Here is a 14,292-nt window from a genome sequence, read left to right on the forward strand (position 1 = left end):
TCTCAACAACCTCTGTTACTTTCAACTTACCCACGTATCATCGCCTTAATTTCCTAACTTTTTGCAATTTCTTGAAAGTAGGAAACCCAAAAACCTAAAAATGATTTTCCATGTAAATATTAATATAAAAATGCTATACCATCTAGATGAGTCCCTACCTCATTTACACTATACTTATGTTAGCTGACTTTTTACTGGATTTCAACTGGACTGCGTTTTGGATCGCTGTTTTACGGATTTTCCTTATTGACAGATTTTCTAGGTTATGCAATTTACAATCTACAATTTACAATGATCCAGTGTGGACTAGAATTTTGAGTGTCAAGTTATTAGAGTGTATCCATAGTTTCAGACTGTGAGCCAGAGGTTTTCTTCTTAATATTTTCCTCTCTTTGTTTATTTATGTCGTTCTTTTCAGCTACTGCACCATTGTGTCTGCCCTTGTCCCAAATTTCATTTTCCTCTGAGGAACCATGCCTGGAATAACAAAGGAGACACTTTACCTTTTTGTCATTTGCCAGTCAGTGACTCAGTGTACCAAATAGACATGGCTGCCAGTGTTTAAAGCAGTGGTATTTTTCTGTCCCGTTTTTTTCCAATTTATAATCCACAGATTTCTTAATTTAGTATTCACCTAACCAGCAAGTCACCCAGTGTATCTCATTTGCAGTCATATGGTACAAATTTTGTTTCCAAACCATTTCATTTCCTGTGGGTTCATCATGGACTGGAATAACCAGTTCATGAGCTCCTTTTGTTACGATTGTGCAAATCTATTGATAAAAGATTTCCAGTGTCATCAATTAATTGATTGTGAAGTACCCTACTACTGATTTATTATGTGGCATACTATATTGACATTACTTAAATGTTTGCATCCTTTTTTAAAACTGTAATATTATTAGAAAACATGATTATTTTGCATTTATTCACTTCGAAATTCTGTACATTAACACAAAAGTAGAAAAGAAGGGGTTCAGTTATTGAGCCCTATGGCATTTATTATACGCATTTCTAAACAACCATTCAAGTTACCTAATTTTATTTTCTCTTCTCAGAATGACATAGGAATTTTTTGAATGATTTCTTGAAGCCTTCAGCTGCCATTCTCTTTATTTCCTGTACAATTGTACAATTTCGGCCTTAGGCCATTTTCAAGTATTTTATGGATGATTTTTTAGTAACATGTTATGTTGTGTATGTTGTTGCTCCTTTGACATCATGTTATGCTCATAAATTAGTTTGAGGTGAATCATCCATAAAATACTTGAAAATGGCCTAAGGCTGAAATTGTACAATTGTACAGCAAATAAAGAGAATGGCAGCTGAAGGCTTCAAGAAATCATTCAAAAAATTCATCACAGCTGCTGACCCTAACACATTGAAAATTATAGCCGTAGGAATTGTCAAGGTAATACACCACAAATCAGTAGCTCACAATATACAACACACAGAATACTTAACTTGCTTTATGAGGATAGAACAGGTGGTCGGTGAGGATAGAACAGGTGGTTGGCCGTGGCATTGATTAAGGGACCATCTGCGATTTACCTAAGTGATTTGGAAAACCATTGAAACACAAGTCACGATGGCTGAACATAGTTACTCTTTCATTTGAAACTCAAGATCAGTATCTTAGCAACTGCACTGCCCTATTCATTTGGTCCCTATTGTACAACTAGCCTTTTGCCCATGGTTTCATCCGTATATTGTAGTGTAATGACGTATAGATTTGTACAAATGATTTTCATTTGACATATGACCATGTGTAGACTTCGTCACCTACGTCAGTTACAACCCACTTCAAAATTATTTATATTCTTTTTAAATTGTCTCAGAATGGTTCTTGAACGAAACTGTAAAACATCATTTGAGTCGTATGCGCAGAATTATGTCACTCGGGCCAATTGGTTTGCGTAAACTTTTTCAATTTAGATGTCGTTTGTTTCTCCTCAGAAATTATATTGATACACGTTATCTGATTTAATCGATATTAGAACCACATTGAATAAATGTTGTGTCGATTCCCTAAGGTCTCGACACAATGAGTGGCTAGGTGCACGCGAAACTAACGCAGACGGGCGTAAATTCTGAAACAGGAGACTGGATGAAAACTATAAAGAAAAGAAGAGAGATTTTAATATACTTAACTTTAATGTAGTCTTGTTCTTGTTGAAATACATCTCTTGCATAGTAGTAAGCAATTAGCAATGATACACATGGCGCCTTGCTAGGTAGTAGCGATGGACTAGCTGAAGGCTATTTAATCTGTCTCTCGGCAAATGAGAGGAAGACGTGATACGTCTTGTCGCAAGCTATGTCGTCCGTACAACTGGGGCGAGGTCATGTCCGTGTCTTGTGACCTGCCATGTGGTGGCGCTAGGATTGCGAGTACCCAGTGGCGACACGCGGGTCCGACATGTACTACAGGACCGCGGCCGATTTAAGTTACCACCTAGCAAGTGTGGTGTCTAGCGGTGACACCACAATAAACTTTTGAGATTCAAAGTCACGATGAACGGTGTCAAAATTCAATAATCTTGTCAAATATATTATTAATTCATTCACATAATTCTTCATAAATAAATCCTCGGAACACGTATTTCAACTTTAGTAGCATCCACTAGTTTATTATCTTCCTACATACAGACGTGAACCTGAGCCTTGACGAGACAAAACTAACATTTTCAATAAGATTAAACTTCCTATGATATCATTGTTGTACAAAACATTACAAATTCTCAATTATTTAACTTTTAGAAGCACGACGCAACAACTCGGTTTCAGGATCTTCTGTTGCTCTTTGGCTGTCGACCCGCGACGTATAGTGGCCAGCAATTTTCTCTCCGGTCCCGGCAACGAAGATGCTGTCTCCGTTCGTGGTGCCGCCCTCTCCGTACATGAAACATAAAAAATAAATACAAACTTTAGACAATTCATAACCATTACAAATATTACAAAAAATACATAAACAAAAACTAAATTAAACCTATATTCACCTGCAAACTGGGCTGACATTGGTGGATGGGTGACGCTTCAATTTCGCGTCCCACTACAATATGTGTTTGACATGTATACACCTCCTCCTCCCCCATTCTGTGCCCAGTGCTTCCTCCCTCTGCCTGTTCATCTCATTCTACCATCTCTATCTATGTGTCTGTCACTCTATCTCTCTCTTCCTCCTCCCCCCCCCCCATTCTCTCTGTCTCCACAGCTCCTCCCTCTCTTTGTCCTTTTCCTCCACCTTTTTACTTTGACCATATCTTCCTCCCTCCTCCCATATCCTTCGTTCCATCTCTCTTTCCATCTTTGCCTCTGCTCTTCCTGTTCTTCCTGTGCACTACCTGTCTCCACATTCTGTTGGTCTCATGAATCTCCCCCTCCTCCCCTCTCTCTGTCCATTTCCTCCTGTCCCTCACTCTGTCCACCCCTCCTCTATCCATCTCACCCTTTCCCCACCCATGCTCATTGGAACATGTAGCCCCTGAAATACAGTTCAATAAAGCAAACCAATACTACTCTCACAACATGCCTGCCTTGCAGGAAAGGCTACATGTCAGGGGCTCGAAAATCATTTATTTCTCCTTCACAGACAGGCTGCCATGCAAAGCAGGTCGATAAAGTAGACCAGTTGTACTCCAACATAACACACCTGTCAGGCAGGGCAGCCTACATGTCAGTGCCCAGGAAACCGATTCTTGCCCCTGACATGTAAGCTGCTCTGCAAACGGGATGATTTGCAGGCTATAGGCCAGGATCTGGAAAAACACAGTATCTCCCTGCTCCTATTGGATATCATAAACCACACAGTGCTGATACGCATGCTTCCTGGTGTTTTTGTGCTAAATTTGGTTGAAATTGATCCAAGGATTTCAGAAGAGATCCCATACACACACACATACATACGTACATACACTATGCTTTATATGTATAACAGATGTTCCTTGATTTATACACAGTTTGCTTCAGGTAACTCATAATATAGAACATAGTTCTATACTTTAGTGTTGAACACACTAAGGATACCCACTGGTGACTCTGGGCCTTTTAAGATGCTGCTGCACCCCTCATATCAACTCCAGTCCATTCAGAAAGCACTAAAAACTGAGTCAGCATCCTCCATGATGAGTGAGATGTTGAACTCAGGAGAGTTACAAGATGTTAGTATCACACATCTTACATCTTGACACATGATTTCCTAGTGAAATCAGTATACCATGATAATGTATTGACATGTCACAGGGTGTCATAGTTATCCCGTTTCATTATCACCCACTGCTTTGAGTGTTGATTTGTATCTTGAATTCACATGTATGTAATAGTTTTCAGGAAATCTAGCTAGATTTAGGTTGTTACTTATTACTAGATCATATACATGAAAAACCATGAAATTTACACCAATACCAATTATATGCAATTTTTTCAGGCTGAAACACTTTGCTGGCACCGTAACGTACAATGTAACAGGTTTTGTGGAAAAGAATAATGATATTCTTCCACGGGACTTGTCGCAGTCCATGTACCGCTGTGAACATCCGCTGTTGAAGACCTTGTTTCCTGAAGGTAAGAAGTATTTATTACTGCTAAATATTTTTGTTTGAAAGTTTCCAAAGGAGTAACATTAATCAGGAGAAAAGGAAAATGAAATTCAACACTGTATTTGTATGAGGATAGAAGCCAGACTATGATTATAGCTCTTGTAGATTTAGAGGAAGCTTTTGACAGTGTTGACTGGAATATACTCTTCGAATTTCTGAAGGTAGTAGGGACAAAATACAGGAAGATAGTTAAGATTATTTACAACTTACATAGGAACCAGAATGCAGTTATAAGAACTGAATGACGTGAAAGTGAAGCAGTAGTTTATAAGGTGAGACAGGGTTGCATACTGTCTTTAATGTTATTCAATCTGTATGTTGAGCATGTAGTAAAGGAACCCAAGAAACAATTTCCAGGGAGAGTTAAAGTTCAGGGAGAAGATATAAAACTTTGAGGTTTACTGATCACATTGTAATTCTATCTGAGACAACAAGGGACGGGAGAGAAGTTGAATGGAATGGATGGTGTCTGGAAAAGAGGTTATAAGTGAACATCAAGAAAAGCAAAGCAGGGGAAATGGGAATTAAAGTGAGTGATGTTGAAGGAATCAGATAAGGTAATAAGACACTAGAAGCAGGAGATGAGATTTGCTATTTGAGCAGCAAAATAAATGATGGTGGTCGAAGGAGAGAGCATATAAAATGCAGACTGGCTGTGGCACAAATAGTATTCCTCAAAAAGAGGAATTTGTTAACATCTAATACAAATTTGAGTGTCGGGAAGTCATTTTGGAAGACATTCGTATGGAGTGTAGCCTGGCATGGAAATGAAATTTGGACACTAAGCATACCAGGAGAGAATAGAAGCTTTTGAAATGTGATGCTACAGAAGAGTGTTTAAAGTTACATGGGTAGCTTCTGTAACTAGTAAGGAGGTATTGGACCAAACAGGGAGGGGGGAGAAATTCATGGTACAACTTGAATCATTAATTTGGTAATGGAGGGAAGTGCAGGGTGTAAAAACTGTAGAGAGTGACCAAGGGGTGAATGCTGTAAGCATGTTAAAGTGGATGTAGGATGCAGTATGTATTTGGAGATGAAGAATCTTGCATCAACTGAAGACACATCTTCAGATGATAGAGATTCTTTCAAAGAAGTCACAGCGGAAAGGTAACTGCCTTAGAGCCCATCCCCATTATTCACGTCAAGTTATAAACACATAGCGCGCCAAATGCAGTAGTCTATACCAGTTCTGCTATCTCCTGCATTTTCAGTATGGACTGCCACTTTTAGCACCCTATGTGTTTATAACCTGACATGAATTATGGGGAGTGGCACTTTCCACTATAGCTTGTTGAAAACAATTTCTTGTCATCTGAGGATTGAGGCAAAACTGGTCATTACTTTTATTAAAAGTATTTTACAGTCATTGTGAATCATTCAAAACATGGACATTTGCCTGTGGTTGCCCTCAATTTAAAATAACATGCTCCAGACTGAAGACCATAACAATCAATCATCCTCATCATCATGTTTGATTCCCACTACTGGATAAAGGCTTCCTCCAGGCTTCTGCATAAATCACAGGTCTGCTTGTGCTGGTAAGCATTGCATATGATGTATACTCTCCCACAACAGCCCAGTCACATGACAACATGGCACTCATAGTGCTGCTCCCGGGCAGTGCGTGTGGATGTTTGTGGGCATTTTTTTAAGTTATACAACGTATACATTAAGCAACAAATTTTGCAGTTTGGTAATGCACTTAATGTTCACGTAAGTTCCATTCTTTACTTCATTGCCTTGCAATCGATTTTGTTTCTTAACTTTCAAAAAAAATCATTGCTCCTCCTCAGAGTTAAAGCTATCTCCATACCTTAATGTGATCAAAATCAGTCCAGTGGTTTAGTCATGATAGTGTAACTTAGCGAGTTATGTTCATATTTAATTGTAAAGTCAGAATTATGTATGTGCGGGTATCAGATACTTTGGTTGTGATTGGTATCAGATACTTCATTAATCTGGCACATATCAGTTACATCTCAATCTCCATAACTGATTTGAAGTTCCTGAGAAATAACAAGGAAATTATTGATCCACTTTGGTAACACGTGAAACTCATATCCAGGACAAAGGCAGTAAGACATAAAACTCATATCCAGGACAAAGGCAGTTCAGATCTGCATTTGGTTATTCAGATTCAGCTGAACGCAAGAGCCAGGATAGTTCATTTGAAAGGGTAAAGCAGATACCTGTGCCTGTTCTTCCACACCCTCCATCTCTTATGATTTCATTGCCAACAGGACATATTCCTCCTTTAGTGATTCCCTTCCAAATGTCCCTCCACATGTGACTGTGGAAGCTGGAAATCATCATGCACCTGTGGCCATCTGATTCAAAGAGGCTCATTCACAAAGGTTCTCCCAATAAGAATGCGCAATTGAAATTCCAGCCAGTTTTTGTTCTGATAGATTGGCAGCACTTGCTACTGCTCACTTGCCATCTAAAGACACTGCAGTTAGTGAATAAAAATCTGTTTTCCATAGAACAGTCTGCTGCAGTCATCAAAACATACACGGAGAAAGTTCTTTAAAGACACTTTGCAAATTGTGTACATTTTTCCATGAGTGATATATATCTGATTTATTGACAGTTTGATGAGTAATTGGAAAGATAGAGGATAGTGATTCAATTGCTCATGTTAAGCAACCGAAACAACATCATATTGGCCAGTCCGATGAAAATATTGTGTAAATGAGAGTGTATCATAAAGTCCCCAACCAAAATTCGCTTTCAAAAACATGGAAAGAACATTTAGAGGGGTACAAATCAGGGTATTCTGACAAAGGATCTTCATCTACTCCCTTACAAGGTTCATCTGATTGAAAAATTACTCGCAAACAACCATTTTCTACGTCATGAAATCACCAGTTGGGTTGTGGAAAAGCAAAATGTTGATGATAATGTTAAGAAATGAAGCACTTTTCTAACTGGATGGTTATGTCAAAAAGTACAGCTATCAGATTTGAGGCAACAAGCATCCTCACATAACATTTCAAAACCTGAGGTGTGAACAACAAGCACTGTACGATGTGGTCTTTAGGCAGATGGAGTGGTTGGACCCTATGTTTCGAGAATGCTGCTGGTAATGCCGCGGCGGTAATGGCATACATTATGTGTACAGGATAAGTGAGTTTCTTGAGCCAACATCTGAGGGGCATTGAAAACAAGTGTTCCAGCAAGATGGCTCCAACTGTTGAATCACACTCAGATAATGTGTGTTGTGCATGCTGAGGAGTTCCAAATGGGTTGAAATCTTATGGTATGACCTCATGTGACTATCATATAGGGATTAAAATATAGTGGAGATGCTGAGTCGCGATAAGCACAACAAAAGATTCACACAATTATATCTTTCGGCCATTAAGGCCTTTGTCAGCAGTAGACACACACACACACACACACACACACACACACACACACACACACACACACACACACTGATGCAAACACAAGTTGCACACATGTCTGCAGTCTCAGAGAGCTGAAACCACACTGCAAGCAGCAACACCAGTGCATGATGGGAGTGGCAACTGGGTGGGGGTAAGGAGGAGGCTGGAGCGGGGAGGGGGAGGGATAGTATGGTGGGAGTGTTGGACAGTGAAGTGTTGCAGTTTAGATGGAGAGCAAGAGAGAAGGTGCAGAGGGGGGAGGGGGTAAGTAGCAGAAAGGAGAGAAGTAAAAAGAAATTAAAAGACTGGGTGTGGTGGTGAAATGACGGCTGTGAAGTGCTGGAATGGGAACAGGGAGGGGGCTGGATGGGTAAGGACAGTGACTAACAAAGATTGAGGCCAGGAGGGTTATGGAATGTAGGATGCATTGCAGGGAAAGTTCCTACCTGCACAATTCAGAAAAGCTGGTGTTGGTGGTAAGGATCCATATGGCACAGGCTGTGAAGCAGTCATTGAGATGAGGGATATCATGTTTGGCAGCATGTTCAGCAACAGGGTGGTCCACTTGTTTTTTTGGCCACAGTTTGTCGGTGGCCACTCATGCAGACAGACAGCTTGTCGGTTGTCATGCCTACATAGAATGCAGCACGGTGGTTGCAGCTTAACTTGTAAATCACATGACTGGTTTCACAGGTAGCCCTGCCTTTGATGGGATAGGTGATGTTAGTGACCGGACTGGAGTAGGTGGTGGTAGGAGGATGTATAGGACAGGTGTTGCATCTAGGTCTATTACAGGGGTATGAGCCCTGAGGTAAGGGACTGGGAGCAGAGGTTGTGTAAGGATGGACGAGTATATTGTGGAGGTTTGGTGGATGGCGGAATACCACGGTAGGAGGGGTGGGATGGATAGTGGGCAGGACATATCCCATTTCAGGGCATGACGAGAGGTAATCGAAACCCTGGAGGAGAATGTAATTCAGTTGCTCCGGTCCCGGATAGTACTGAGTTATGAGGGGAATGTTCCTTTGTGACCGGATTGTAGGACTTTTGGAGGTGGTTGGAAACTGGAAAGATAAGACACGGGAGATTTGTTTTTGTACCAGGATGGGAGGATAATTACTGTCAGTGAAGGCTTCAGTGAGACCCTCGGTATATTTTGAGAGGATTTTCCATTGTTTGATATAAGGATTACATGTAGCCTTGTATGTACGCAAATAAACTGAGAATGATTCCTGAACTAAAGGACGAAATTGAGTGCTTCATTGCACAATACAATCCAAACATGTGCAAAAACCTCTTTAAAAATGTATTAAAAGCAGTGAGAGTTTGTCAACAATATTTAGGCATAACTGCATTGTAAACTGTGACAGTATTATGAAAAAGATAGTTGCCACTAACCAAATAGCGGAGATGCTGAATTGCAGATAAGAACAACAAAAAGACTGTCAGAAAGAGAGCTTTCAGCCAACAAGGCCTTCGTCAGAAATAGTTAACATACACACTCGCACAAACACAACTCACACACACATGATCACAGTCTTGGGCTGCTGGTCTGGCCTCAGCAACCAGAGACTGTGGTTTTGTGTGTGTAAGTTGCATTTGTGTGAGTGTGTATGTGTGTGTACATTGTCCATATCCGATGGAGGCCTTGTTGGTCGAAAGTTCACTTTCTGACTCTCTTTCTGTTGTGCCTATCTGTGCGTCAGCATCTCTGCTATTTGGTGAGGAGCAACTATCCTTTCCATAAAATTTTTACAGTCCATCATGGATCTTCCACTGTTTGATTTTACATTGTAAACTGGTAAGTTTAAAATGAAAGTATTTCAACTGTCATGTAACGAACATGTTTCATTCAAATATTAAATGATAAATTGTTATTGAGATATCTGCAATTTCATTCACCCTTTTAAGTTTTTGCACCATAACTTTTAGGTTCAGTTAATTTATTTAAGTAATATAATACTCTGTAATTCATTTGTGTCTAGATATGATGACGATTAAGAATCGTTTTGTAGGAAATCCAAAGAGGTCGACACTGAAGAGGCCGGCAAGTACGGGAGCACAGTTCAAAATCTCACTGAGTGCCTTGGTGCGGTCCGTGACGAGCAAAACACCGCACTATGTCCGCTGTGTCAAGCCCAACGAGCTGAAGCAGCCTCGCATCTTCGAGATGGCCCTGGTGGCGCACCAGGTCAGGTACCTAGGGTAAGTGGGGGGGAGGGAAGCAAACGACCGCCGCCAGCGAGTGAGCACTTGGCTCGTGTGCCACACTATGAGCCGGGGCCCGGACACTGCACTGTTCCTGATAATGACACTGAACAATTTTTGTTCAATGCCCATACCTGTCGTGCCTAAGTAGTTTCAGTGAACTGAAGTTGTACTCGAATAATTTTAGGAGATGTAGAAAATTTTTGTTTTTAAAACTTCTACATCTACATGTACATCTACATCTGTACTCTGCAAACCACTTTGAGGTACTTGGCTGAGGGTATGCACCATTGTACCAGTTATTAGAGTTTCTTCCTGTTCCATTCACTTATGGATAGTGGGAAGAATGATTTGTTTGAATGCTTCTATGCATACATTAATTACTCTAATCTTATCCTCACGATCCCTATGTGAGCAGTATGTAGGGGATTGTGGTATATTCCTGGAGTAATCATTTTATGCTTCTTGAAACTTCGTTAATAGACTTTCTCAGGATATTTGTCTTCAAGAGTCTGCTAGTCCAGTTCCTTCAGTTTCTCTGTGACACTCTCCCACAGATTAAACAAACATGTGACCATTCGTGCTGCCCTTGTCTGTATACGTTCAATATCCCGTGTTAGTCCTGTCTGGTTCAGGTCCCACACACTTCAGCAGTATTCTAGAACTGGTTACACGAGTGATTTGTAAGCTATCTCCTTCATAGACTTCCCCAGTATCCTACCAATAAACCAAGGTGTACTGGAGCAAGTTGCCAATCTCTGCACCACATTGAAATCTTATCAAGATCCAACTGAATATTTGTGCAGCTTCTTTCAGACAGTACTTCATTATAGATAATTGCATCATCTGCATAAAGCTTGATTTTACTATTACTATTGTCTGCATGGTCATTAATATACGATATGAACAGCGAGGGTCGCAACACACTTCTCTGGGTATACCTGAAGTTACTTCTACATCTGTTGATGACTCTCCATCCAAGATAACATGCTGTGTCCCCCCTACCAAAAAGTCCTCAAGCCAGTCACAAATTTCACATGATACCCCATATTATTGTAGTTTTGACAATAAGCATAGGTACAGTACCAAGTCAAATGCTTTTCAGAAACCAAGAAATAACTGGATATATCTGGCTGCCTTGATCCAAAGCTTTTACTATGTCATGTGAGAAAACTGTGAGTGGGGGTTCATATGATCGATGTCTTCGGAAGATCATTCTGTTCAAGATACCTCATTATGTTTGAGCTCAGAATATGTTACAAGAGTCTACAACAAATAGATGTCAAGGATATAGGATGGTAGTTTTGTGACTCTCTTGTACTACCCTTCTTTTAGGCTGGTGTGAGCTGCGCTTTTTTCTGAGAAATATGACAGTTTTTTGTTCAAGGAATCTATGATGATTATAATTAGAAGAGGGGCTAACCCGTCTGCAAATTCAGTATAGAACCTGACAGCGATTCCATAGGGGCCTGGAGGTTTGTTTAATTTTAATGATTTCAGCTGTTTCTCAACACGTCTGATGCTAATACTTATTTCATTCATTTTTTCAGTGGTACGGGGATTAAATTGGGGCAATTCACTGGACACTAACTTTGGTGCCACTAATAGCCTTTGCAAATGACCAGAATTTCTTGGGCTCTGTGAAAGATCATTTGACAATATTTTGCTATGGTACTCATTGAAGGCTTCACACATTGCTCTCTTGACTGCCATATGCTTTTTATTCAGCATCTCTCTGTCTATAACCCTATGCTTTGTTTTACACCTATGTGCAGTAATCTGTTTCTTTACAGTAACTACCATATTTACTCGAATCTAAGCCACACTCGAATCTAAGCTGCACTCGAATCTAAGCTGCACCCGAAAAATGAGACTCGAAATCAAGGAAAAAAAATTTTCTCGAATCTAAGCCGCACCTGAAATTTGAGACTCGAAATTCAAGGGGAGAGAAAAGTTTTAGGCCTCACCTCCAAATCAAAACATAGTTGGTCCATTGTAATATGAGACACAATTTAGGTCGAATGAATGACGATACAGCTACAGTAATTTGGTCCGAGTCGTAAGCTTAGCAGTTAAGCTTTACCAGGTAGCCATTGCTATGCATCAGGTGTTCCGTCCGTATTTATACGGGTACCCTTCCTTTGTCATGTGCTTCGTCTAGTTGATTGCTTATTTTTCTTTCATCTGATAAATGGCGTTCTCTTCTTTATAGGTGTTTACGTCACTCTAAGCTGAAAATGCATTACTGTATTGTGTCATGCATTGTTTGTCACATTCTGATAATGAGTGTTAATGACATGTCACCGCTCGCGGCATGGCTTGCTTTTGTGCGCGCTACCACCGCTTACAATTAAAAAAAAAAAAAGAGAGAGAGAGGAATCATCTCATTAGTGAAACAATGGCAAGATACTGCTATTTGTTGTTACTTACAGTGCTGCTTTCTTTGATAGTGATCAACAAGAACCAAATAATAGACTGCGTATGATAGAAGATGTTCTGAACGAGAGTTTAGCGAAAATTTTTCTCCATTTGAAAATCTTTGCAGACGCCTCTTTAGTACATTACATTCTGCACAGAAATTAAAGTCATCTTAGATTTAAAAATCTAGTCAATTGCCGTGCTTCATTTCTGACTGTATCACTATTAGGCATAAGAATAATTCGAATATAAACATGACATGATATGCATATTCTTCCGCGTTTGCTGTTATCTCACTGTAGTTTCGTAGTTTATTAGGCAGACAGGATTTAAATGAGATAGCAGCAAACACGAAAGAATACATGGCAAAATGTTTATATTCGTATTATACTTATGGTGAAGAGAATACTCCATGTGATTCACAATTCATAAAAGTTCCTATTAGCAGCCATCTCTTCTCACAGGTAGGATAAAATTCAGAACGTAGAGTTGGCGAAATTTGTATTTACTTCATTGGATAATGTATGAAAATGCAGTGGTCAAAACTCGGGCTGGAGAAAAAAGCTTGTCTTCCACCTTTTTAATTTATTTACTGACGCCAGTTTTTATTTTGCGCCAGTATTTATCTTTGTGCCTGCAAAGCATGCCTGTGTAACGCTACATATATTCGATGGCAGAAGTTATTTGTGGCGGCACCTACCAACATCTTTTAGAACTTCCGCTTACTTTGCACTCGATTCTAAGTCGCAGGTGGTTTTTTGGATTACAAAAACCGGAAAAAAAGTGCGGCTTAGATTCGAGTAAGTACGGTATATGCCAGGAGGTTCCGTACCATTATGAACTTTTATACTGGGTACATATCTATCCAGTGCATGGTCAACTATTGTTTTAAACTTGAGCCAGAGTTCCTCTCCATGCTCCTACCCTGTGCTGAAAGTTTCAAGTTCCTCATTGAGATATGACATTCAGGCTTTTTTTTCATTGCTGAGATTTTAAATGAGATGCAATTAAAACACTACATTTAGTACCTCCATCTGTTCATCAGGGACAAGCAGGTTAATCTGTGGTAGACATTCTTTTAATCACCTCTGTCACCATCAAGTGTCCTCAGCTCTTTGCAGTTGCTGCAGGTTCTTTAGCTGAGGTAACTCCAGATATGAGGGTCATCCACAAAGTAAGTTCCATTTCTATATCTATCGGCTGCAGTGCTACAATCGCAGTTCTGAGCATGTGCAGCAATTACTCTGACTCAAGGAGAAGACATGTACACCATTTTCAGATCGCTGCTGCCATCGTGTGCTTTGTAGTGCTTCTTTATAATGTCAGCCATAATTGAATATGCCACCGCGTGTGAAATCAGATCTGTGATTCGTTTTCTAAATGCAAAGAAAGTTAAACCAAAAGGAAATTCATTGGCAAATCTGTGAGGCTTATGAACAAAATGCAATGAGTGATTCAGTGGTTAGAAGATGGGTCAGACTGTTTAATGAAGGATGTGATCAAGTGCATGATGAACAACGTAATGGAAGCCTGTCTGTGGTTACTGATGAACTGGTTCACACAATGGAAGAGAAGATTAAGCACAACCGCTCCTAGCAACTTTCATCTCTTCTTACACCTCAAATCTGTCCTTGGTGGTCAACACTTCAATGATGATGACGAGCTGAAAGAACATG

At 40.0% G+C, this 14,292-nt stretch overlaps 1 protein-coding gene across 1 annotated transcript in view; it reads left to right on the forward strand.

Annotated features, from left to right (window-relative positions):
* Positions 1-14,292, forward strand: part of LOC126215193 (unconventional myosin-Ib) — an 890,664-nt gene that overhangs the window by 716,407 nt on the left and 159,965 nt on the right. The window contains exons 15-16 of the mRNA XM_049941860.1: positions 4,427-4,563; positions 10,006-10,195. Of these exons, the coding sequence (XP_049797817.1) occupies positions 4,427-4,563; positions 10,006-10,195 (327 nt within the window). The remainder of the gene's footprint in view (positions 1-4,426; positions 4,564-10,005; positions 10,196-14,292) is intronic.

This window comes from Schistocerca nitens, chromosome 12 (assembly GCF_023898315.1).
Source record: "Schistocerca nitens isolate TAMUIC-IGC-003100 chromosome 12, iqSchNite1.1, whole genome shotgun sequence".
Taxonomy (NCBI): domain Eukaryota; kingdom Metazoa; phylum Arthropoda; class Insecta; order Orthoptera; family Acrididae; genus Schistocerca; species Schistocerca nitens.